Below are 26,593 nucleotides of genomic sequence, written 5' to 3'. Positions count from 1 at the left end.
CAACTTAAAAAGGACAACAGCCTCCTCGACAACCAAACAAACAAACTGCGCAAAGATTACTGAGGTCCCCTCTGCACCTGATGGAAGTTAACTTGAAACTTTAAAAATAATTCTGTACGAGGGCTTTTGAGCTGCAGTGTTAATGTCTGTGCCTCTGAGCCAGGGGAGCTGGGTTCAAATATCACCTGGTCCAGAGGTGTGTAATAACATCTCTGAACAAGTTGATTAGAAAATAAGTGAGAAATGGAATAACAAATAGCCCATCGTTTGATGAGCATTTTGCTCATATTTTTGAGACAAACAAGTGGCAGGGAATCGAAGATTCAACAGTGACCTTTTGAAAAGGAAGCATTTGATGGGCTATAGTGGAACAAGAGGTGAAGGAGACTAATGGATTGTTTGAAAAGACATCCAGAGCAAGTAGGAAGGGCTGAATAGCCTCCGTTTAGTTATATCTTTCAAAGATTCTCAGGTGTATCAACATTATCACATAAGTAAAACACTGAAAAATTTCTGAGAGGCGATAATATGGGGGGGTGGGGGGTGGGGGTGAGGCACAGAGAATGGGCAGAGAAAAAACCCCACTGGAAATGTTAAGTGCAATACTTAAAGAAATAGCAGCTGATTGTTAGGAACCAGGGGAAAGAAAACACTGGAATAATCATTATAATTTGGAAAAAGTAACCAGCTCTTATTTTTCTGGTACTTATGCTGTCACTGCAGTTATCCTGTTTAATGACTGCCCAGTGGAGTCAGAAAACAGATGAAAAGCTTTTCATCATCCATAGACTGCCAACAGTATAAGGTTAAGATGGAAAAAAGGAAACTTTACGAAAGTCGCAACTGTAAGGGATTTTCCATTCTATATCAATTTCATCATTATGAGAGAAAAAAAAGAGGATTTGGAATATAAATTACATTCTTCAAGGGAGGGGTGTATGTGTGTGAGCGCACATAATATGTGAGAGTATGTGTATGTATGTGTGTGCATGTATGATTGCGTATATGATTATAAATGTACGTAATGGGGGGGGGAAGTAATGGGAGGAATAGGGAGACCCTAGGGTTCTTATACACACATCTTAGAAGGTGCCAGAGCCAGTTGATTAAAAAATATATTAAAAAAAAACATTCATTTGGCTTTGTCAATCGAAGCACAGAATATAAAAGGAAATTATTCTTAAGTTTTATGAAATCACTGGTTAAGCACAAGTTAGAGTATCGTGCCATAATCTGGAGACCCCACTTCAGGAAGGATATTACTTCTTGGAAAAGATTGAGAGGGTTTACTGGAAAGACCCCACTGCTGAGGTTCTTCAGTTGTGTGTGAAGAGTCTGGAAAATTAAAATGAATTGCACCAGCACTCAAACAATGATGTGATAACTTGAGATTCCTTCAGTACACTTTGTGATGGGATTAGAATGAAGAATTGTACTCGATGGTTCTAAGTGAGCAATGGAGCCAAGAAAGGAAGGAGACGAAAACATGCTGTCACTCAGCTACTTTCATTTTAAGGGTAGCGAATAGGATTTCTTCAACTGGCATTGAGAGGGGAGTGAATAGAGCATTTTAAAACAAGAGTCCCCATGACTAAAGGGAATTGGACTAAAATCGGTCATTTCAGACAACCCCAAGAAAACGGTTTTAAAATTTTGACTGACATTTGGCTATGGTTTGGTTTGAGATGTTGTGCTTTGTTTTGTTTTAGAGCATAAAACATTGGTGCTGCTTGCCAATTCCAAATGATGAAATGGATTTTGAGGATTCTCTGGTTGAACTGTGTCCTCTCCCCCTCACCCAGCTCCAAAAAAAACCTGATAAACTAGCCTTTAATTTTTGGGGAAGTGGTTTGGGAGGCAAATCTGCGTGCAAATAGTTGCTGCACTTGCCAAAGGTAATAGTAATCAGAGCATTGAGAATCATTCCTTATGTGATAAAATTGGAGACCTTTCCAAAAGAGGAGTAAATGAAGCCAAGATTTTCTTTAGCAGATAAAGACCATAGCGACTGACTATTATGGAGAAGATGATTCGACCCTTTGCAAAACAAAAAGGAAAAATGCCTGCAAACATGGGACAAAGTTGATCACCTAACTCTAGACTTCCATTTATTTTGTCCCTCTGTATTTGAATATAAAGCTCTAATCTGTCAAAGCGAAATGAGCCATTGCTCTTCCAAATATGAGCGGTTACATTGTCCCCTTGTGCCTGAAAATCATGGGGCCCCAGCAGGTGAACTCAGCTTTAACATAGGAGATAATTCAAAATCATAAGCGTGGAATTCGCACTGTGCAGACTGTATGTAACCTGCAGTGCTGACTAAGTAAATGTAGCTTTATCTGTTTCACACATTGTTATTTTGAGAGGCCTTCAGGTTCGGTTCACCAGTAAAAGTCAAGTCTCAAATACTGAGTCAGAGTGAAATCCATTTCAAAAATACCCTGATCCAAAAGGTGCTCTGTAACAGGAGTGTGCCAGTTCCAGTGTTACAAATGATCTCTATGTCTGTAGTTGATATTTTTCACTTTGCTCACATCCCACACTTGATGAATCATTTTTGTTTAAATGTTCTCTCACATGCAATTTTTTTTTCATAAAAGTGTACGCCTTCCAGCTTCTCGATTCAACTAAGCCTTTTTAAACAAAATCATCCCATGGCAGGCAATCTGTCTTGTTCATAATTGCTCTGGCACATACCATCCTTTCTAATTCCCTCAATCGCTCTGGCTTAGATTGTGTTATTGTGGAGCGCTCCACAAATTATTCATCTGGCACAAAACCATCAAAACCTCAATCTCCCCACATTCTCCATCCCAACCCAGGACACATTAGCCACTTTTGGATTGGGTTAAATCAGCTGATTGTGCCATCAGATCCGATCATAACAGCAAGGAAATCCTAAAGGAAACTCTCTGGAATCACTGGGATGGCCAGAGGAAAACACACATATTTGTTCTGCAATAATGTAAAAGCAGTTAATGGTCACTACCTTTCATTTCAAAGGTGTTTTGCCATTGTGTGTTAGGTAGGAAAGGACAACACCTATTTCATAAACACAGAGTCATATAGCATGGAAACAGATCCTTCAGTCCAACTCGTCCATGCCAATCAGGTATTCTATATAGATCTAATCCCATTTGGCCCATATCCCTCTAAATCCTTCTTATTCATACACCCATCCAGATGTCTTTTAAATGATTTACTTATACTAGCCTCCAACACTTGCTCTGGCACTTCATTTCATACATGCACCATCCTCTGCGTGAAAAAGTCGCCCCTTAGGCACCCTTTAAATCTTTCCCTCCTCACCTCAAGCCTATGCCATCTAAGTTTGGACTCCCCTACCCTGGGAAAAAGACCATGCCTATTCACCCTATCTATGATTTTATAAACGTTCATGAGGTCACCCCTCAGCCTTCGAAGCTCCAGAGAAAACAGCCGCAGCCTATTCAGCCTCTCCCTATAGCTCAAACACTCTAACCCCTTGTGATTCTTTTCTGAACCCTTTTGAGTTTCACGACACCTTTCCTATGGGTAGGAGACCAGAACTTGACACAGTATTCCAAAAGTGGCCTAACCAATGTCCTGTGCAGCCACATGACCTCCCAACTCCAATTCTCAATGCACTGACCAATAAAGACAAGCATATCAAATGTCTTCTTCACTACCCTGTCTACTTGAGACTCCACTCGCAAGCAACTATGAACCCGGAATTCAAGATCTCTCTGCTTGACAACATTCCCCAGGAATTTATATACTTAATGTTAAGTCCTGCCCTGATTTGCCTTCCCAAAATGCAGCACCTCACATTTACCTAAATTAAACTCCATTTGCCACTCCTCAGCCTACTGGCCCATCTGATCGAGATCCCGTCGTACTCTGAGGTAACCTTCTTCACTGTCCACTACACCACCAATTTTGATGTCATCTGCAAACTTATTAACCATACCTCCTATGTTCACATCCAACTCATTTATGGAAGTGACAAAAAGCAGGGGCCCCAGCACCGATCCTTGTGGCACACCGCTGGTCACAGGCCTCCAGTTGTAAAAGCTTCTCTCCACCACCACCCTCTGTCACCTTCCTTCAAGACAATTTTATATAAAAATGGCTAGCTGTCCCTGTTATATATGAAATCTAACATTGCTAATCAGTCTATCATGTGGAACCTTGTTGAACGCCTTGCTGAACTCCACATAGACAGCATCCACCGTTTGCCTTTATCAATCTTCATGATTTATCATGATTTCCCAGCACAAAGCCATGTTGGCTGTCCCTAATCAGTCCTTGCCTTTCCAAATACATGTACATCCTGTCCCTTAGGATCCCCTTTAACAACTTCCCTACCAGTGACATAAGGCTCACCAGAGTATAGTTCCCTGGCTCTTCTATAACACCTTTTGTAAATAATGGCACCACATTAGCCAACCTTAAGCCTTTCAATATATCACACATACATAAACAAATCCAAATATTGCGCAGACTGATGATCGCTTGTGCTTGCACATTATATTAACATTACTTGGAAAGACACAGTTCACAATATATTTTCACAAGTAGTCTCCTTGTAGATTCGATGCCAATAAGAGTATAAAAGTACATTTTGTCCGTAACTTTCTAAAGTGCTGTACTGACACAAATTTCAATGAAATCAATCTTTTAATCTTTATCTTTGCAGAAAAGGAGAGCATCCCCTGAAGGCAATCAGGTCTAATGTCTGTATACCTATATATTAATTATATGAAACCTGTGTAGTATTGGGATCCAGTATAGTTTGACTAGGATGTTATCTACTTTGAGAAGAAAGATTTAAAAGGGACCTGAGGACCAACTTTTTCACACAAAGGGATGGTTCATATGTGGAATAAATCACCAGAGGGAGTAGTAAATGCAGGCACAGATAACAGAAATTGCTAGAGAAGCTCAGCAGGTCTGGCAACATTTGTGGAGAGTAATCAGACTGAATGTTTTCTTTCCACAGATGCTTCCAGGCCTGCTGGGCTTTTCTAGCAATTTCTGTTTCAGACTTACAGCATCCACAGTCTTTTGGTTTTTCGAATGATTTAGGGGGATTTGGGCCAAATGCAGGCAAGTCGGATTAGTTTAATTTGGGAAACTTGATCGGTATGAATGAGTTGGACCAAATGGTCTGTTCCATGCTGTATGACTCTATGAGGAATTGGTTTCATTTTGTCAGAACAATGCAGATTAGGTCTAAGTGTTTCAAATAGTGAAAAGATAAGACAAGCTGGAGAGAAGAAGAATGGTTACTGAAGCTGAAGAGTTAAGATCAACAGCTACAGATAAAAGATTAGAGACAGATTCAGTGAGGAGGAAGAGAATCTTCTTTATCCAGTGTGTTGTGAGCATAAGGAATTCACTTCTGATGTTTCTGGCTTAGCTGGTAACCACGTCAACATTCAAGATGAGACTGGAAGATGGATGAATAAAATAACAAAAGGGAGTTGACAGAATGTAACAACAGAGTGACTGCACATGATTAAACTAACTACTCACATCAAGTTAAATACAGACAGAATAGTTGGGTCCAAATTTCCATGTTGCAAAGATTTCAAGCAGTCAAGAGATACAGACCTGAAACTGTGAGACTGGGTGGGGCAGTGGGTCAGACTTGTTTTTTCACCCCCAGTGACTTGGTTTATAGACCAACTCAGACAAATGAAATGAAATATTTCTACTGCCTACTGACAGTGGCACTTTATTTCTAGCTCGGTCAGTTTTAAAACATCTCAACAATGGGCTGAAATAAAACAAAGAACTGATGCTGAATCCGAAACAAATGGAAGCTGGAATCACTGGAGAAACTCATCAGCTTGAGGAGAGAAAACAGAGTCAATATTTTGAGTCCAGTTCTGAGGAAGGGTCACTGGAATTGAAATGTTAACTCTGCTTCCTCTTCACAGTCACTGCCATACCTGCTGAATTTCTCCAGCAATTCCTGTTTGCGTGTGCTTCAGACCTCAACAATGGGTGTCTGGCCAAATCCTGAAGAAATCTCAATGATCCAAATTTGGCTACAGAAATTGCTGCTGTGGGAAATGGGAGACAGAAATAATGCCACACGGGTGGAGGGTACCCTTCTGAAATTGGGACAAAGTAGAAGAGAACCGCACGGTGGCACAGTGGTTAGCACTGCTGCCTCACAGCGCCAGAGACCCGGGTTCATTTCCCGCCTCAGGCGACTGTCTGTGTGGAGTTTGCACGTTCTCCCCGTGTCTGCGTGGGTTTCCTCCGGGTGCTCCGGTTTCCTCCCACAGTCCAAAGATGTGCAGGTCAGGTGAATTGGCCATGCTAAATTGCCCGTAGTGTAGTCTTAGGTAAGAGGTAGATGTAGATGTAGGGGTATGGGTGGGTTACGCTTCGGCGGGGCAGTGTGGACTTGTTGGGCCGAAGGGCCTGTTTCCACACTGTAAGTAATCTAATCTAATCTAATCTAAACCCTTTCACTCTGCCTTTGAAACTTGTGATGTATGATCGGATGGTGCTCAGTGCTTGAAATGGGAAACTATTCATTCTACAATAATTTCTTTGTTCACTCCACTGAGTCAAGTCACACATGAAAAGTACCAAGGAAAAAAATAACCGAGCTGAACTAGCCACAGGAACACAGGCACTGAAACTTTCATGGCAAGCAGTAGGACTTGCCGTTTCAGGCAAACTTGATTTTAACAAGGAACTAAAGCAACTTCTCCATTTAAAAACACAAAGTTGTGAATAACTAACAACTCACCCTCTCGTGGTTCCTGCCATTTAACACTGACCAACTACAGAATGCACATCCACATATCCATGCAAGTCAGCTGACAACGCAGCAAGCTGGTGAACAAAAAACTAACTTTGGAATTTAAACCAAAACTTTCACCGAGTTCAAGGCAAATGTAAATGGTCTCAAGTTACAATAAAAGGCTGGAGGAGGTTCTGGTGCCTTGGGCAACACTCCTCCCTCAATCAATACAGGTTAACCAGGTATCCATTGCTGTTTGTGTAACTTAGTTGTACTCAAACAGTCACTATTTGTCTAAATAACAACGGTGGCTACGTTCCAAATGTATTTTATAGGTGGTTACCTCCTCTGCAATGTCCCGAGCATTATGAAAGTACAAGTCCTTTCTTCTTTCTCTATTCAAGCTGCCTCTGATTAGTTTCGGTCACACAGCACAGACATGACGACGACCTGGTTAGTGGGTTTTAAGCTGATGAGGGGGCCAGCCTACAATAGCCAACCTCAACTTCCAAACTCAGAAAACATTATGTACAGCACCCAGACCTGATCACCATCCACTGTCTCTTTGCTGCAAAGTGGTAACAGGACTGGATATGTGACCAGACAAGATGAACTGGGGAAGGGGACCAAAAGACCCAGAAATCCTCCAGAAACATCCTGTTCTCATTCCGCTAACTCAGTGAAGTTTAAAATGACAGTAGCAATCTAAGCAAAAATCAGTTCAAAGATTCAATTATTGAAGTGCATGTGCATCATGAGTTTGGGTATTACAGCACATAGAATAGAAATTGATATTGTCTCCATTTTTAATTAAATCCATGGCTTTTATGCTATTTTAAAATATAATTAAACAATCAAACATAGCAAAAGAAAAAATACCTGATTCAAATCATTAGAACATCTCAAAGCTTCTCAGAGACCTTCAGCTTTGTGGCAGTCATTATTTCCACTGACTACGTCTTTCAAATAACCAGCTAATGATGTTGTTGGTAACAGGAATGTTGGCCAGGGAACTCACTACTGCTTTCAAATCTTCCAAAATTACCTGAACCAACATTAAGGCTCTTGTGGTATAGTGGTAGTGTTCCTATCTCTAAGCCAGCAAGCCCAGGTTCAAGTCCTATCTGCTCCAGTTAAGTGTAATAACATCTCTGAACAGGTTGATTAGAAGATATCTACTTGAAAACAGTGTGCATTAGTTTGATATCTCAGTTGGGGGCTAACAGCTTTGACATTGACTCTCAGATTATGTGCCCAAATCACAACCTCCTAAATTGGAGGTGAGAATCTCATTGACTATGTTAAACTAATGACTCAGTTGGAGAATTACAGATGCCAAAAAAAATTGAACTACAACATACCTATAAATTAAAAAATAAACTTTCCTGCAGCGTGCCTGAGGATAACAAATTTGTTGGTGTCTTAAACTGACGCTAACTGACAGAACTGGTCAGGATGAACATAATTGAAAGACCTGAACCAATGGGCATGCCTAACCATGCTTTCTATCCTGGTCACTACCTTTCTTGTCCTCTTTATAATTACAAACATAAGAGTAGGAGCAGGCCATTCAAACTATCAACATTGCTCCACCATTAAATACAATCATGGCTGGTCATCCACTTCGATGCCATTTGTCTACACTATTCCCATGTCCCCTTGTGTTAGAACACAGAACAGTAGAGCATAGTACAGGCCCTTCAGCCCTTAATGTTGTGCCGACCCTTTATCCCTCTCTAAGATCAAATTACCCTGAATATCCTTTATTTTACTATCATTCATGTGCTTATCCGAGAGTCGCTTAAATGTCCCTAATGCATCTAAATATACCACCACTACTGGCAGTGCATTCCACTCACCCACCACTCTCTGTGTAAAGAACCAACCTCTGAAATCTCCCTTAAACCTTTCGCAAATCACCTTAAAATTATGCCCCTTTGTGATAGCCGTTTCTGCCCTGGGAAAAAAGTCTCTGACCATACACTCTTTCTGCGTCTCGCATCATTGTATACACCTCCATTAAATCACCTCTCACCCTTCTTTGCTCCAATGAGAAAAGCCTTAGCTCCCTCAACCTTTCTTCATATGACATGCCCTTCAGTCCACGCAGCTTCCTGGTACATCTCCTCTGCACCCTCGCTAAAGCTTCCACATTCTTCCTAGAATGAGGTGACCAGAACTGAACACAATATTTCAAGTGTGGTCTAACCAGGGCTCTACAGAGCTGCAGCATAACCTTGTGACTTTTAAACTCAATCCACCAGCTAACGAAAGCTATCACACCATACACCTTCTTAACAACCTATCAGCTTGGGTGGTAGTTTTGAGGGATCTATGGACATGGACCCCAAAATCCCTCTGTTCCTCCACACTGCCAAGAATCCTGCCTGTAACCCTGCATTCTGCATTCAAATTCAACCTTCCAAAATGAATCACTTTACACTTTTCCAGGTTGAACTCCATCTGCCATTTATCAGCCCAATTCTGCATCCTGTCAATGTCCTGTTGCAACCTACAACAGCCCTCCACACTATCCCCCACTCATATTCATAGTTAGACATTGGTTAACCTCTGTTCTAAACAGACTCAATGACTGAGCTTTCACAAGGTTCTGGTGTGGAGAATTCCAAAAGTTCACAGTCCTCTGAATGAAAAAAATTCTCATCAACAGCTTCTCTCTAATTTTGAAATTATGCCTGCTTCTGCACCTATCCTATCTATCCTTTTAAGTATTTTCTAAGTTTCAATTAGATCACCTCTGACTCATCAAAACTTTAGAGAACACATGCCTAGCTTCCCCAATCTTTCTTCAAAGGACAATCCTGCTATTCCAGGAACAAGTCAAGTGAAGATTTGATGCACTCACTCTAATATCCTTCCTGAGGTATGTGGAATCCAGTTATTCAATTCAGACTTGATGTGGAGGTGCTGAACTGGGGTGGACAAAATCAGAGATTACATGACACCAGGTTATAGCCCAACAGCTTTATCTGAAATCATAAACTTTTGGAATGCTGCTCCTTTGTCAGGTGAAGTCTTCATGTGATGAAGGAACAGCGCTCTGAAAGCTTGTGATTTCAAATAAACCTATTGGACTATAACTTGGTGTTGTGTATCTTCTACTCCATTCATACTGATTGCTTTTTGCTATTGTTTTCTGGTGCCATGTAATTGTCTTCCTCAGTCTTCCCTTAACAATCTGCAGCTTTCCTGAAGCTGAAATTCATGCTACTTATCTATTTATCACCTCTTGGTTTCGTGAAACCTGTGGTGTCCATCAATTTATTTCTTTCCTCACCAACGAGAAAGTAAGTCTCTTAAAAAAAAAGGTTGTTCAAGCACAGGCAATTTTAAACTGCACATATGCGAGCTGTATAAAAACTTAAAAGACTTTGAAACAAAACATAGAGCACACACTCCCACTCTTAATCAGAATTACTGTTGCACAGACTAGACGCAGACAATGTTCAAGTGCAAAAGACCACTAACACTAAACACCAAGAATAAGATGGCTGGACATCAGTCATGGAAATTCTATCATGTTTAGTAATATTCTGAACTATCACTTTCTTGAGCTCTTAGACTTTTCACAGAATGAAGGAACTCTGAAGCTCTGCTCAGCAGACTTATTAATAATAATAAAAAAAATCAACATTTTCTTTTAACTTTTCACATTTGAAACCTGACTAGGATTGAATGTTGACTAAACGCAGACATGGGTGGGCACATAATGAAAATAAATCCCTGTAACCTAGAAAAAATGGGTTTGCTCACATCTGTACTCATTTTTATTTTTAAAAAGAGGCAGTGATCAGTAGCCAAACTGTAGTGTCTGGTATTCAAGTGGAATTACTGGGCACTCATTCCTGAAACTCTGCTGTCTGGTTCACAACTGGATGGTTATCTGACACACATTTATACAGTTCATAGATCTGACGAGATCAGGGAACAAGACGCTTTTGACTTTGTTGTTTATGGCTGATGAGGCTGAATCTTTGCATAAGTCATCCTGTATCAGCATTTTTGTGGCATCTGCTTATCTAACTCATGGTTTTTTGAGGAAAATTTTTAAGAATTGCAAAATGGAAATAAATCCAGTCAGAAGCATGAGTACAGGAAATAAAAGGAGCTTCTGCGAGTTCACATGTCTCCTAAGAAGCTACCACTGTTGTTCAACACAAATGGACAAAACTGCCCTGAGCGGTAAAGTACAAAGACTTTAATCTACAAGGTCCAAAGGTGATGGGAGGACGCAAAGGTTGGCAACAGGAGACCAGAGAGAATAAAGTTGCAGTATCTGCAGCTAAATCAAGTCTGCACTTCAACTTGCGTGGGTTTGCTCCCATCATCCTAGAGGTGTACCAATCTACAATGTGTTTGAATGAGGGAATTCACTTTCTGCTCTAAACAAGAAAGGATTTTTAAAAAAAAAATATGTTAGCAACTAGTTACATTGCTCTGCTAGACACAGTCACAAAAACTTTGCGGATGGCCTAGATGCTAAATCTTGCTCCTCCAAGTTGTACTACCCATGAGCTGATAAATCATTATTGTAATTGGTAATGCTTACTTCATATCTCAGTAGTAACTCTTTCAGACCAACATGCAATAACGCTGACAGAAATGTCTGTTGTCTCTACACATGAAGTTAACCAGAGAAACACAGCTGTTGCTATGAATGACACCCTGCATCTCCACATAATATGTTGTTTTGGTCTTTCTAAAACTCTGTATTGATCTCACTAAATGTCACTAACCTCAGTGATTAATGAAAAACGGGCGCTGCTAAGTTTCTAATGTAAAATGTAGGAAATGATACTAATGAATGATTAATGTGGCTTGGAAAAATAAACTTTACAAGTATGGAGACTCATTCTCCAAGAAAAATTAATGGTCCAGATATTTAAGAAAAAGAAATAAATACTTATTTCATGTTTCTCTTCTCTGCCTCTCCCTTAATCTGGATGTCAAAAACGTTATTAAATTTCCTGTGCACTGCTGTACATAATTAATATTTCCTGTTTTTCACTCTTGCTTTGCAGTCTGCAAGCCTCAGTTAAGAACCTTCAATTTGATTGGTTAAGGAGTGTCCAGCTTCTAGGCATGTTCACCATTATCACAGATTCCCTCAGAGGTTGACATATTGGATTAAATATGTGCTTATGGGCTGGGTATCCTTTCTCCCCATGTTTGAAAACCAAAAAGACCTGACAATTAAAGGTCTTTTTGAAAGTGGACATGAACAGATCTAAATGGACCAGTACAGGCAGAGAGTTCGGGGCCTTCAGAAAAATATTTCACTTTTCAGACTAAGCAAAGCTTTCTTTCCCCCCAAAGAGCCTGAGTGGACCCTCGCAGATCTATGGGGACATGTAAGTGTATACGATAAACAAAATATCCCTCATCTAAAAACCAGCTGGTCCCGAGGTTTTCAGATAAAGGATTCCCAGCCCTTCATTGAATTCTGCGTGGGGAAATCAGTAAATGATCTCCCGGTAACTATACAGAGCTTAATGGCTCAGAGCAAAGTCTGAGCCTGAATGGAGCAAATATTATGCTTAGTATGCAGGTCAAGAGCTGATCAGTGTTGTAGTGATTGGAAGCAGTTGAATATCCTTGATTGGGGTTGTTAACCTGAGCTAATCATGGAGCCCAAGCTGACAGATGTAAACAGGAGATAGGGCACTCTTGTAGTACAGCATTATGTGTTCAGACATAGGAACACGAGGTTGGGTTCAAGTCTCACCTGCTACAAAGGTACGTGATAACATCTCTGAACAGGTTGATTGGAAAAATAGGTTAATTAAAAAAGAAAACAGTTCATCTTAACAAGAGTTAGTGGAGTCAGCACAGATACATTGCCACCTCTGCAGAATAAATTATGAAAATTATAAACAGGAGATTCAGAGAGTCCCCTGATTCTAGGGACTGACTCTGTGCTGGCTGGGCCATAGTCAGTGTGTTCCTGCTGCTGTTGGTTTCTGCTTCTTTTGGGGTGGAAATCTGATTCCTGAACTGGCTGAATTATATAGCCAGCTTGTTAACTGATATTTCTTTTTATTGAGGACTGATTTTTAAACTGCCTGATCTAAACAGTCAATGTGTTTCAAGTGTAACTTAGTTCTCATTAGGGAACTGTTGTTTCACTGGCTGGTTACAGCCTGGGTGTTACTCTTTTCTCTTTGAGAACTGTGCTGATTTAGAGACAGAGCTCAGCCCTTGCACTCTGGATCTCTTTCTTTTGAATGTATTTTCACTTGTTTGGACTGAGCCTTTGTGAGAAAATACATCTTCCCAAATGAGCTAGCCCCATATGGGTAGGCCTGGCCCTTTGTGGGTCATTAGGCCTCTATAAAGACTGAACACACCTGTGTGTGCTGGGAGATGAGCAATTGCTGCATCCTGGAAAGGACCAACCCCCTGTGAGTTAACTGCACCTTTACAATGTACTGTGATCCTGAGTGAGCCTGGTCCTTAAGATGGAACAGGCCTCTGTAGACTGAACATCCGTGTGTGTGGTGTGGACTCTGCCTTTGGGACTGGGCCAAGCTCCTGTGAGTTAACTGCAGCTTCACAATGTTCCTGAGTGTGGGCCTGGTTCTCCCTGGAAGGACCAGGCCTCTATGGAGAGTGAACACCTGTGTGTGTGCTGGGATGTGAGCATTTTCTACATCCTGGGGTCCAGGCGTGGACTCTGCCTTCGGGCATGGAATCTAAGTAGTGGAAATTGTATTAGGATTTTGTGAATGCTGTTACTATCTGTGGGTTTTGTAATTATTTATGTTTGAGTGCAGGCCAGAGCTAGCTAGTCAGTACATGAGGAGGCTGGGAGCTGGGGGGTCACTGGCCTGGGGGAAAGTGGGCTGGGGGAAGGGGCAGGGGTTCTGTTAGTATGCAGGGTGGCAGGGGACTAGGCAGCTGATAGCGTGCTTGTAGGAAAGCTGGTCAAGGGAGGGGCAGCCAGTACATGGGCTGGCTGGGGGCCGGAGGCTCAATGACCAGCCTGGGGAAAAGTGGGCTGTGAGAAGCCTGTCAGTGTGTGGGGTGTGGGGTGTGGGGTGGGGCCAGGTAACTGATAGCATCCTCGCAGGAAATCTGGTATACTGCAGGCTGGTCAGTATGCAAGGAGGCTGGTCTGTAGGAAAACTGGCCAGGAGAAAGGGTCAGTCAGCATGAGAGGTGGCTAGGTGCTGGAAGGAGGAGGCCTTTCACAATGTCGGGCATTCAATGAGGTTGTGGTACAAATTTACTCGAATTACTTAGTTGCCGTTTTAACTCTTGTGGTTCCTTTTCCAGCTGTTGGGAGCTTCAATGGACAGTAATGTACGTAACTTAAACATCTTGTGAATACAGAAAATCCCAGTTTCCACATTATGCAACATTCTATGTTGTTGCTTGTCATCAACACCTTCCTGATTCTCAAGCCATTTGTAAAGCTTCACCCTAAAACCTATGAAAGCAGAAGGCCATCAATATCTGAGATTTCAAGGTGAGACAGGGCAATGTAAAAACTGAAAATAATTAAAAGGGTGGATGGACTGAAAACATGATTGAGGAGAATTCCAGTGGCCTGTGATGCAATGTAAACGTCTGTAGTGGGAGTACAGTGGTCAAATTCTAAGTGGCAGACAGCAGGGTCTAGGATGTAGGTACTGGATAAGATTTAGGGAAAAGAACAAGAAATTCACACACAAGAGCTGGCCTGAACTCTGATGCCTGTAGTTAAGCAGCTGCTGTATGGAGTTAAACAAAGGAGGCACTTGCTGCTCTGGCTCTGAATGGATCCCATGTGATTAGAATTGGATGTATCACGAGTTCCACAGAAAAACAAATTACATAAATTAGTCATAAGAGTATCCAAAATAAAATGTACCAAGATATGAACATGCTTAACTTTAATATTATAATTCTAACATCCAGTAGACCTTCATCCTTCCATTACCTTAAGAAGAGGTAAAAAAAAGTATCGACTCTTGCTGGTGTACAGAATAACAAAGGCAGCACTGACCTGGCTGAAGAGCATACAACAGGCATTCGCTATTTTTAAGCTTCATTCTTGGCATGTGTGCACTGATGACAAGTGTGACATCTACAAGTTAATGATTGCTGGGCCATTTCAGAGTCAACTCTGTTGGGTGGCCAGATCAGGTTAGGATAGCAGATTTCCTCTGTGAAGGACATCGATGAAACAATTGTTTCTTTTAAATCGACAATATGGTTGCTTCACGATTATTATTAATGAAGGGATTGGCACTCTTGTCTCCTAAAGACTAACCCAAATCTGAATTTCTAGCCCAGTAATAAATCCAAGCACATATTAAGAATGGCCAAATGCCTTTGAGCTTCTCTTCCTGGATTCCTCAAGGAATTTGGTTTTCTATTAGTTAATGAAAAAGAGAGTGAACTCTAGTTCACACACTAGAATGGGAGATTGGAGGCAACAGATAGACATTCACAGGGTGAATCCCAGTCTGGGATAGAGGGGCGAGAAAAAATAAATAGCTGGAAGGACATGCTATGCAGCAGAGTTGCTTATATAAATTATAGGCTGGTAATTTGTAAGGTGATCCTACTTAGTGAACAGGAGGAGGAGTAGAGTCATCTGGTCCCTTGAGACTGTCCCATCATACATTAAGACCAAGGTTGATCTGATCTTGGCCACAACTTCACCTTACTGATTGTTCCCACAAGTCTGGACTCCCTGATAGGGTCAAACATCTGTCTATCTCAGGTTTGAACATACGGCCTAGCTTGCACAGCTCTGAGGTATAGAATTTTTCAGTCTGGTACTGGGATTTTTCAGTCCACCTCCAAGTTCCAAGGGCCAGTTCAGAGTAGCTAGGGGATGCTGGAGGATCAGAAAGGCTCTGAGACCCACACTGCCTGTTTGGGTGCAGGAACAGAAGTAAGTGGCAACCCCGAAGAACAATTTCCAGGCCAGTTATGGGGGTGCCCCAGTGAAAATGAGGCCAGCAACTGTTCCAGCCAGAGACAGATTGGGACCCAGTAATGGCCCTCTGCATCCTGCACAAAGCCTGCCCACATGCAGCTCACTGAACCTGGACTTGAGCATATCAACTTGGAGCCAAAATGTCACTAAAGACCCAGACAAAAATCAGAGGTATGTATGCACCACATGAAAGAGGAACTGAACCACCATGCACATTTCACAATCTGCTTTCAAGCTAGGGACACTACCACAGAAACCACACACTGCCCTATGTCAATCAAGGCTATTATAGAAGGATGCAGCCTGGGATTCATCTACTGTATCACTTGAGGCAGTCACAGTTGCATCTTTCCCAAAAATTAAAATTAACTGATGCAAGCAACTTGAACTAAAACACACCCCATCGTGGAATAATGGACATTTAATTAAATAAATCAAAGAGGAGTGCAAATTGCAGCAAAGGACACCATCTAGATAATGTTTTACAGCATCAAGGGGCTTCCTTCACAGCAACTTGACACTACATCGCAAATGTTTACTTTGGCTTCTAATGTGCAAGACTGGCTACGGATATGGAAGCTCCCTCCGCCAATCCTTAGCTGGAAAAATCCTAAACTGCAGCACAACATCCAACATGCATTTCAATAATGTTGAGGAAATGTAGGCATCAACTCACTGTTGTGCCAGCATTCACTCCATGTGATTATCCCAAAATTTTCAGGTCAAAATTTGAAATTTGCCTTTCCCTAATTTTAGCAAGCCGCTTTTTGCTCTAGTTACACTTCCTTGTTTGCTGCCTCTATTGAATTAACATTTATACACTTCACTGAAGTCCCTCTCGGTTTTCTTCTCTAATTTTAACTTGGCTGCAAAAGTTTACAAAGACATTGTGGTATTTAGTTGCTGGGAAGCTTTCATGTTGAATATGTGGCCACAGTGCAATCACTCTTCAGGCTATAATCGTCAACCCTCTATTAGAGACATCAGCTCAGACAACAACTGGAGATATGGGATGAATACACACCATTTAGACAAACCTGAAACCACATAGTTTGAACTTGACACTGACCCAAAGTGGCCACCTGACAATCATATTTTGGCTAAATTCAGTCAACAAAAATCTTGCTGATATTTCTCACTGCCAGAGGTAGGTTCTTTCAGGTCCGTTGTTAAATAGTGACCCACTCTGTCATCGCATGTTGACTTTAAATGACCCTATGGCACCGTTCTGAAGAACATGGGAGTTAACGCGGGAGTTTCTATATCACTGGATCTTCACTGTCGCTGGGTCAAAACCTAGGACCTCCAACCCAAATGCATTGTTGGTCTACCTACAACTCAGAACACAGTGGTTCAAGAAGGCAGCTTACCAGCACCTTAAGGGCAATAGTGAAGGGCAATAAATACTGACCTACTACAACTAGCAATGCCCATGTACTATGAGGGAATTAAAACAAAACCCTTGACAATATTTCACCTTGAATCAACATCCCAAAAACAGACCATGTTCATTATGAAAATGTTGCTTATGGGAGCTTGTTATGCGCAAACTGCTGCATTTCCTACCTTACAACAGCGACTACTCTTAAGTAGTACTTCATTGTCTATAAAGCACTTTGGAATGACCAGAAGTCATAAAGGACACTATATAAATGCAAAAGTATTTGTTTGGAAACAATCATTTGACAACTGTCACAGGAATAATGCAAATCATCCAATATCTCACAAGAGATTGGTTGGGTTTGGGGAAGGAAATCTCAGAAGTGAGGGGAGAGAAAGGGAATGAAGAGACATACAAACACACGAGTTATGAACAGCAGGCCATTCGGTCCCTTGAAGCTGTCCCACTATTTAATAGCAAGATGACTGATCTGATTGTGGCCTCAATTCCACTCGCCACTACCTCTCCATGACCTTTGATTCCCCAGTTAGTTAAGATCCAGGTTTCTCTGCCTGACAAAGTATTCAATAACTTGCCACCACCATAGAATCATCACAGACTGAGGGTGAGGGGCCAGCTTGGGTGTTGGGGGAGAGAGGGGGGTGGTCGTGGAACATAGTCCAAGACAGAAAATATTAATATGGGGATAAATAGAGTAAGGAAGAGCTTTCAGAGGAGACAGATGCGTGGTGGAGTATATTGATTGCAGGCAAGATTAGAGTGGTGCTGGAAAAGCACAGCAGGTCAGGCAGCATCCGAGGAGCAGGAAAATTGTCGTTTCGGGCAAAAGCCTTTCCTGATGAAGGACTTTTGCCCAAATCCTCAATTTTCCTGCTCCTCAGATGCTGCCTGACCTGCTGTGCTTTTCCAGCACCATTCTAATCTCCAGCATCTGCAGTACCCACTTTCACCTAGGAGCATATTGGTCGACACTTCTGCCACCAATTTGGAGTATGGAGAACAGATAGCTGGCAAGACCATTTTCTATAGAGACACACAGCTTGGAAATATCTTTGCATTTTTCTCACAAAGCTATTTTTGCATTTTGCTGCTGCTTTAAAATGTTCAAATTTGTCCTGCCATGACTGTGGGTGACACAGATATATAAATAGGAAGCTAAAACCACAAGCAAGGAGAGGGAAACAAAGAGTATATGTCAGACACAAAACCACATTGTTCCATTTAACTTTGTCCCTGGTATAAACCTCAGCTTTCTGCTCTTTAATCATCTCATACTTGATTCTTGTGCTATTCTGTGCTAAATCTATTTGTTTAGCGTCTGTATTATCTTTCTCTAGATTGTATATCTACAATAGACAAGACAAAAACACTCTGTACAAAGCTGAGATCCTTAATACTACTCAGAAGTTGTGAAAGCAGCAATGAAAATGGCTCTCCTGAACATTGAGAATTCAACTCTCTGACACACTTAGGGTAACATTCTGTCCCCAGGCATTGTAAATACTTGGGACTGATCCATCAACATATCCCCAATCCCTGAACTGTATTTCCCACACAATAGAGGGAATTGGGTGGATTTTTTAGAGAAAAGCCAATCTCAAGCAGAGAGCTCTGAATTTCTGAGAGGAGACTCTACTCAGTGCTCCTTCAGAAATGCAGAGCTGCACTTCCATTGGACAGTTCTTTCCAAACAAAGAATGGTCGGGGAAGACAAACCACGTCCCCATTACACGGCAGTCAGCTGCTGTATATTCTGATTTTGAAGGACCGACAACCGTGGGCGGCACGGTGGCACAGTGGTTAGCACTGTTGTCTCACAGCGTCAGAGACCCAGGTTCAATTCCCGCCTCAGGCAACTGTATATGTGGAGTTTGCACATTCTCCCCCTGTCTGTGTGGGTTTCATCTGGGTGCTCCGGTTTCCTCCCACAGACCAACAAAATGTGCAGGTCAGGTGAACTGGCCATGCTAAATTGCCCGTAGTGTTAGGTGAAGGGGTAAATGTAGGGGAATGGGTTTGGATGGGTTGTGCTTCGGCGGGTTGGTGTGGACTTGTTGGGCTGAAGGGCCTGTTTCCGCACTGTAAGTAATCTAATCTAATCTAAAAAAACCATTTTCTGACAGCTGTGGTCAAACCTTACATACAAAAGGCAGGTATGATGTTAGGATACGGAGAGGGGTAGGATGCCAGTGGAGGTGGTAGGGTGCCAGATGAGTAGGTGCCAAAGTGCCAGGTTAGTAGGGTGTTGGCTAGGTAAGGTGAAAGGGTGCCAGGGAGGGTGCACACTAGGCAGTAGTATAGTGCCAGGTGGTATGGGTAGATTATGTAGTTTTGAGAATGAGTGGGAGAAATTACGTCTGGCGCAGGGAGGGGAAGGGATTGTCAGGTTAGGCTTTGTGAAAGGGGAGGTCAGGTCAGTTCAGATTTGGTCAGATCAGGTTAGGTGGCTTTATGCCCACCTGAGCATTTTATTAGATTAGATTAGATTACTTACAGTGTGGAAACAGGTCCTTCAGCCCAACAAGTCCACACCGACCCTCCGAAACGCAGCCCACCCAAACCCATTCCCCTACATTTTACCCTTTCACCTAACACTATGGGCAATTTAGCATGGCCAATTCACCTAACCTGCACATTTTTGGACTGTGGGAGGAAACCGGAGCACCCGGAGGAAACCCATGCAGACACAGGGAGAATATGCAAACTCCACACAGGCAGTCGCCTGAGGTGGGAAATGAACCAGAGTCTCTGGCGCTGTGAGGCAACAGTGCTAAGCACTGTGCCACCCACAATTTTTCCCAGGCAATTTCGTGGAATGTGCTCCAATGGGGATTCCACAGGTTCCTGCCTGTGTGTGTAGACCAATCCTCAATTCAGGCACACAGATTATCCCCAATACCATGAACTCTTATCCTGTGCAACGACCTTTCATGCAGCAATCTACTGAATGCCTTTTGAAAATCCAGATACACTCTATTAACTCCACTTGTCCTCAAAGAACTCTAACAAATTTATCAAACTTAACTTCCATTTCACAAAAACACGTAACTCTGTTTGATCGAGTTAAGTTTTTTTCTAAATGTTTGCTTTTTCTTCCTTAATAATGGACTAGAACATTTTCCAATAACTGGTCTATAGTTTGCAGCTTTGTCATCTTCCCTTTCTCCTTTGAATATAGCCAGAAAAATGTGAGAAGAATAAGATGAGATTTCATGGGGTCTCTGACTTATCCCCAAATGTATTTTGCAATTTTAGTAGAGATGCTCAAAAAAATCAATGAGAACATGATACCATGTAACACAGAATAGTTACACTCAAGGTCCAGTTCAACTCATTGGTACAATACATGATATATGGTACTTGTATGCACCTATGGAGAGTTAGAGAATCATGTACGTTTGATGGGAATACTCAAAAGCTGGATGCAGACTTGAGTCTCAACCCCACCACTTCTATTTCCTGTTCTTTTCTCTTTATAACAACAGTTACATTTATGTAGTGCCATTATCATAGCAAACGTCCCACGGTTCTTCACACTAATATCATGAAATATAACTTAACACCCAAGGAGATATTAGGTTGAGTGATCACAAGCCTATACGAACAGGCAGGTTGTGAAAGGACATCTTAGAATGGAGAATAAAAACATGCAGATGTTTCAGGATGACATTCCAGGACCCTGAGCTCAATGAACTGAAAACATGGGCGACAATGGTGAAAATCAGAGATATTCACGAAACCAGAATTGAAAGAGCACAGATATTGGGAGAACTGGAGAGCAAAAGGGGGCTGCAGAGAAAGGAAGGAGATGAGGACATGAAGGGATATGAAAAGAGGAATGAGAAAGTTTAAAATTCAATCTTAACAACAACCATCCACAATGAAAGTCTCAAATCCTTCATGAAAATGTTAATCAACTGTCTTCACATTGACTGAACAGTCAACATCTTCCTTAATGGTACAGTAACAATTCTAATTTTGCATTCCACCAATTAAAGCAAATTATTAGGACACAGACTTGACTCTCAGCCCCACCACTTCTATGTTCTGTCCTTTTCTCTTTGTAACAATAGTTACATGTACGTAGTGCCGTATTTGGAGCTTTTCATATTTGGAGTTCACAAGAAAAACATTTCCCAAGCTTTGGAAGGGCAGCAGTCACATTACTAAGGGCTAACTGTCCAGGTCCAAGTGACCTGTCCAGTGACTTCAAGCATGAAACATGCTTGAAAACTGTGACATCACCCCAGCACAACTTAAATAACTTACATTCAATTACAAAACAAAGTGAAACCCAGGTACTTACTGCTGCATAGGTATGCCTCTCGACTGGTGATCGCTTTGTTACACTGGGCACATTGTGGAGTACGGAATGCTAAGATGGCAGTAAAACCGTGTCCGTTTACAGTTTTTTTGTCTTTGTCTTTTACTTCCTTCTCTTTTGATTTCTCTTTCTCCTAAAGAAAAGGTGAAACATCAGTGACACAAATCTTTTCCATTTCCCATCACAGTATGCTTGATCCCAGTGAAAGCTCCTTCAGGAATGGATTTTGTGACAGTGCTCCCTAGCTCTGTGAATATTGATAGCACCTCCGCAAATATTTGGCATAAAATCACCAACCAACAAGACCCAAATCACGTACAAGTTAAAATCTCCATTCCCTTATTTAAAATTCCTTCTTAAGATGTTATTGCAACTGAATATTAGGCTGCTTCAGAGGACGGTGAAGAAGTCAACTACTTTGAGGATAAACTGGAATCAAACACAGGTTAGACCATATAAGGAATGTTCGACTATGTTCCCTTAAGGACTTTAGTCCAGCATTTTGGCTCTAATGGCTGTTGTATGGGCTTGAACAGCTCATGGTGCTGTATGAGTTGTTGCTCTGAAAAAGGTAGCTGCCATTGTCCTTTTTAGTGTAAGAATTTACAATGTCTGTTGACTCTACTGTGGCGGACTACTTCCTAGTCTAATTAGGAGAGCTCTTGTGATTAACAAGATCGTGTTTACCACTGATAAAGGAAGGGGCAGTTGAAACATTCAAGACAGCATTGGAGGGGGCTTCAATGTGACACAGTGGTAGCATCCTTAACCCTGGACCAAGGGAGTCATGGATTCAAGTCCCACTGGCTCCAGAGGTGTGTAATAACATCCTTGAACAGGTTTCTTTGAAAAATAGGTTAAAGTAAAAAAGATCAACACAGCATTAGAACAATGCATTGGTAGTGAGCCAGAAGTCTCAGATTCAAGTCCCACCCACTCCAGAGGTGCATAATAACATCTCTAATCAAGTTGATTGGAGAATATCTCAAGAGGGTATCAGATGATGATTGGGATAGAAATACCGAGCAAGGATATGGGGAGCAAGCAGGTGATTGGCATTGGGTCGTGATGATCATTTGAAAAGCCAAGTGGACCAATCTCTCTCAGCATCATAAAAATCCTGTGATTTTGCATAGCAGCAGCTAGTTACAGGTTGTACTGATAAGATAAATATTTTTACAGAGACTTTGAGGAAGACCAGATGTTAGGTCTCTCTCCTTTGAAATCCTAAGTTGCACTGCCCACAATATTTCCACAGTGGGTGGAGCTTATGGCCAATGCTTTCCTGAAGACGTGCACTGCGCAGCTCCTTGGAGAGTCTGCGCACGCCGATTGGTGTGTGAACCAATCATCTTCTGTTCCAGTACTCACTGCCCAGCCGTGACCTCAGAGATCTATGCAGAAGTGGTGATTAATACAGGAAACAAAACTTATAGTACCCACCCCCATTATTAAAGTTCATATCCACATACTCCCAACGACAACTGTACCATCAGCTCGATTTTTGTAAACTAAATTTAAACCCTCAAACTGTTCTGTTGGAATTGAACTGTTTACAGAGGATTCTGGGATCTGGATCACCAGTCAGGAACCCTTAACCACATCACTGGATGCAAGTTAAGTTTTGGGCAAAGGCCTCATCGGTTTCCACACAACGCGATGTGCAAAGCAACTCAGGAATAGTGGCAATATGATGCTGAAACTTGGCTTTCAAAGGTTTGAGGGGGGATGATTCAGAAATATAAAGTTTTAGATTTACAATCTTGTGAAAGTATGGGTTAGCAGCAGGAGACAACCAAAGAGATTAAACAGAGTTCTCCCAGTCTTAACAGTTCAACAATGTTATTTTCCCAGAGCATTCACTGATTCTGAAATTGAGTGAGTTCAATCGGCTTATGATAGTATAATCTTTAACTCATCACGTTACAGCTCTCAAGTTCTTCATATGTTGGCCTCACTAACACCAGGAAAAGCTCATTTTACCCAGTGCCATAACCAGGGTTCAAATGGAAATGACAGGACTGGAATTGATTGGGTGGAAACATCAGTAAAATCTTTCATTGGCCCATTTTCACATGACAAATACTAGAGAGCATAGATTTAAGGTGAGAGGAGGAAAGTTTAAAGGAAATATGCGAGGCAGGCTTATGGTAAAGCGATATCAGCGAATGGTAAAGATGAGCAGAATTAAATGCTGCATCATGCTCAACACATGGTCCAGTTTGTATTGAGTTCAAAATTCATAGTCCCAGGAACAAATCTTCTTCACTCACTTTAGACAGCTGCAACCAGACTCCAATGGTGGTTTCTTGTATTTGCTCTAGCCTCTTCCTCTGTTTATGATGGTTTAGGCTTTCCAGCTAGCGATTAACCCTCAATACCTGAAAACAGCCAACTTTCTACCAAGCTGCTTCTCTCCCCACCTTTAAAATCCTTCGTAAAAGTTAATTTGACCCCAAGTTGGTCTCGATTCTCTCCCCCGCGTGGATGTTTCTAAGAACTTTCATAGACATTCTAAGCAGCTGTTACATTGCTCACAATAAAGTCATTCAAAAGCTAATTTGTTTTAAACTTTGGAGACCCACAGCTCAGAGAACAAGTATAGAGACCCTCAATTGAATATCTCCTTCATCAGTGGGCCCACAGGACAGACAAGTGATTGAATGCATCGAGATATTAAGCCAAAAGGGAATTGCAGTTCCAATTCTTAGTCTTTGTTGAATAGTAAGTGTCAACAGCCCTGATATTTCAATATCTTTGAATTAGAGAAATAAAGTAAATCAGGGAGGCACAACATTTCGTGATCATATTCAATAACATCTGAAGCGTGTACATGGGTGGACAGCAGCTCACAACAGGATTGGGGCTGAATACAATGCCACACAAGGCAAAATTGCCTGCACTTGCAGGTGAATGAGGAAGATGCCATGCAGAATCAGCAACAAGAAAGAAAAAGAGAGAGAGAGAGGGGGTCAGAGACAGAGGAGAGAGAAAGAAAACAAGTCATGTCAACACTGAGCCAAGACTAAACCAAGCTTCCTGCCAATGAACCTCCCCCATTCTAACTGTGTAACATCTGCTGCAACATCTCTGAATTTTCTTACAAAACACTTCCTTACCCATGTGCTACAGAAGCTGTTCCTGTATTTATTTACGAAGTGACAAAGTAGAGCTGTGTTTTTCGCAACATGTTGGCAACCGCCCAAAAAAAATGTGGAATTGATCAGAGGCAAATGCTCTGCAATGCATACGATTAAAGGGACCTACAGCAGACAAACCAATATAGAAAAACCTTGATTATCTGAACGAGATGGGTGGCAAGTATTTGTTCAGATAACCGATTGTTCAGATAACATTTTTATGGGACCTTGAGATCTTGTTTGGATAATCCGAAATTCGGATAATTGATGTTTGGATAACCGAGGTTGTTCTGTATAGAGGCAATCTTGTACAGACACAAACTACATTGATATTGTGTCCAAGACACAGGTTTAAACCCATAAAAGGCAAATTTAGAAGTGATGTCTGAAGTTCACATGCAGTGATCAAAGATTACAATCGATATTTAATTTTGAGTAATGGTGTAAATCTGAATTTTTGTTGGAACCAAATAGAGAGAACATAGAAAAGTAAAGCACAGAACAGGCCCTTCGGCCCATGATGTGCCAAGGATTATTCCTAATCGAAAATAAAATAACCTAACCTACGCACTCCTCAACTCACTGCTATCCATGTGCATGTCCAGCAGTTGCTTAAATGTCCCTAATGACTCTGTTTCCACCACCACCGCTGGCAACACATTCCATGCATTCACAACTCTCTGCGTAAAGAACCTACTTCTGACATCTCCTCTATACTTTCCTCCTAATATCTTAAAACTATGACCCCTCGTGCCAGTCAATCCTGCCCCGGAGAAAAGTCTCTGGCTATTGACTCTTTCCATGCCTCTCATTACCTTGTATACCTCAATCAGGTCACCTCTCTTCTTCCTTCTCTACAGACAGAAAAGTCCAAGCTTAGACAACCTCTCTTCATTAGAGAAGCCCTCCAGTCCAGGCAGCATCCTGGTAAACCTTCTTTGCACCCTCTCCAAAGCCTCCTTATCTTTCCTATGAAGGAACTTTCTAGCTCAATGAAGAAAGACGAGTTGCATGTTTCCCCCATCCACATTTACCCTGTGACAAAGTGATAGTAGATTGCTGCTGAGAGGCATGGGGGTGGGTGGGTGGGTGTGTGCATGCATGAGAGAGAGCAAGAGAGGGAATGCATGAAAGTGTGCAAGGAAGAGAGAGAGAAAGACCAAGGGGACTGGGGGTGGGAGAGGAGGGGCAAAAGGGAGAAAAGCCAAATTGCAGGAAAATGTGAAGATTACACAGCAAGCCTGGCATCATCTACTGAGGGAGAGATGGAATTACCCCTTCAGGTCTGTGGCATTTCATCAGAAATTCTGATCAATGGTCATACATGTGAAACAGTAACCTTTCCTCTCCCTCTTTTGTTTGTGCTTTTCCTCCATGTTTCCAGCATCTATAGTTAATTTGGCTACTGCTGGAAGGAAATCCCCTTTTCCAATATCTCCTGTGACCAGCTGCAGGGACCCATGAGGATGCTGGATGTGTAACCTTTATCCTGCTAGTAAGCCATCACCAATGGCTGCAGTACAGTACAGGAAGTAGTACTTTGGGAGTGATCCAGACTCAGACAAACTTAGACAAAGAGTAGCTTCATGGTGACGATGCTGCAATGCTTTGAATCAGAATGAGCAATAATCCCTGCCTTTCAATGCTCATCCTGCACTGTCTTAGTTGTTAGTAGCTGAATCCAAACTGACCTCAAACATACCAGTCTCGTACAATAGTCTAATAGGCAAGCACAACATCGGAAATAAGTGACAAACACTGAGGTTAGGACTAACACACAAAAACATTGCTCTTTCTTCAAGATCCACAATTCCTTTAGTAAACCATAGTGATTCACCAACTTTCAACATTATATTCTGATCCCTGTCTCAATAACTCAGCGGCATTCAGCGAGAATTCCAAATGGCCTCTTTTCCTGGTAATTGCTCTATATATTGCCTCGCTTTATACCATCATTTATCCTTAATGCAAGACAGCTGTCTCTGCTCATTTCATAAACAAATACTTGGATTCAAATTCAACATTATGAACA

General features: G+C 41.8%; 1 protein-coding gene across 6 annotated transcripts in view; it reads right to left on the bottom strand.

Annotated features, from left to right (window-relative positions):
- Positions 1-26,593, bottom strand: part of akap13 (A-kinase anchoring protein 13) — a 406,551-nt gene that overhangs the window by 58,228 nt on the left and 321,730 nt on the right. For all 6 annotated transcript variants that reach the window (XM_072565220.1, XM_072565221.1, XM_072565224.1 and 3 more), the window contains one exon: positions 21,404-21,554. In XM_072565220.1, the coding sequence (XP_072421321.1) occupies positions 21,404-21,554 (151 nt within the window). The remainder of the gene's footprint in view (positions 1-21,403; positions 21,555-26,593) is intronic.

This window comes from Chiloscyllium punctatum, chromosome 48 (genome assembly GCF_047496795.1).
Source record: "Chiloscyllium punctatum isolate Juve2018m chromosome 48, sChiPun1.3, whole genome shotgun sequence".
NCBI classification, from domain to species: Eukaryota; Metazoa; Chordata; class Chondrichthyes; order Orectolobiformes; family Hemiscylliidae; genus Chiloscyllium; species Chiloscyllium punctatum.
The sequence above is the reverse complement of the archived record's forward strand: the minus strand, read 5'-3'. Positions and strand labels throughout refer to the sequence as shown.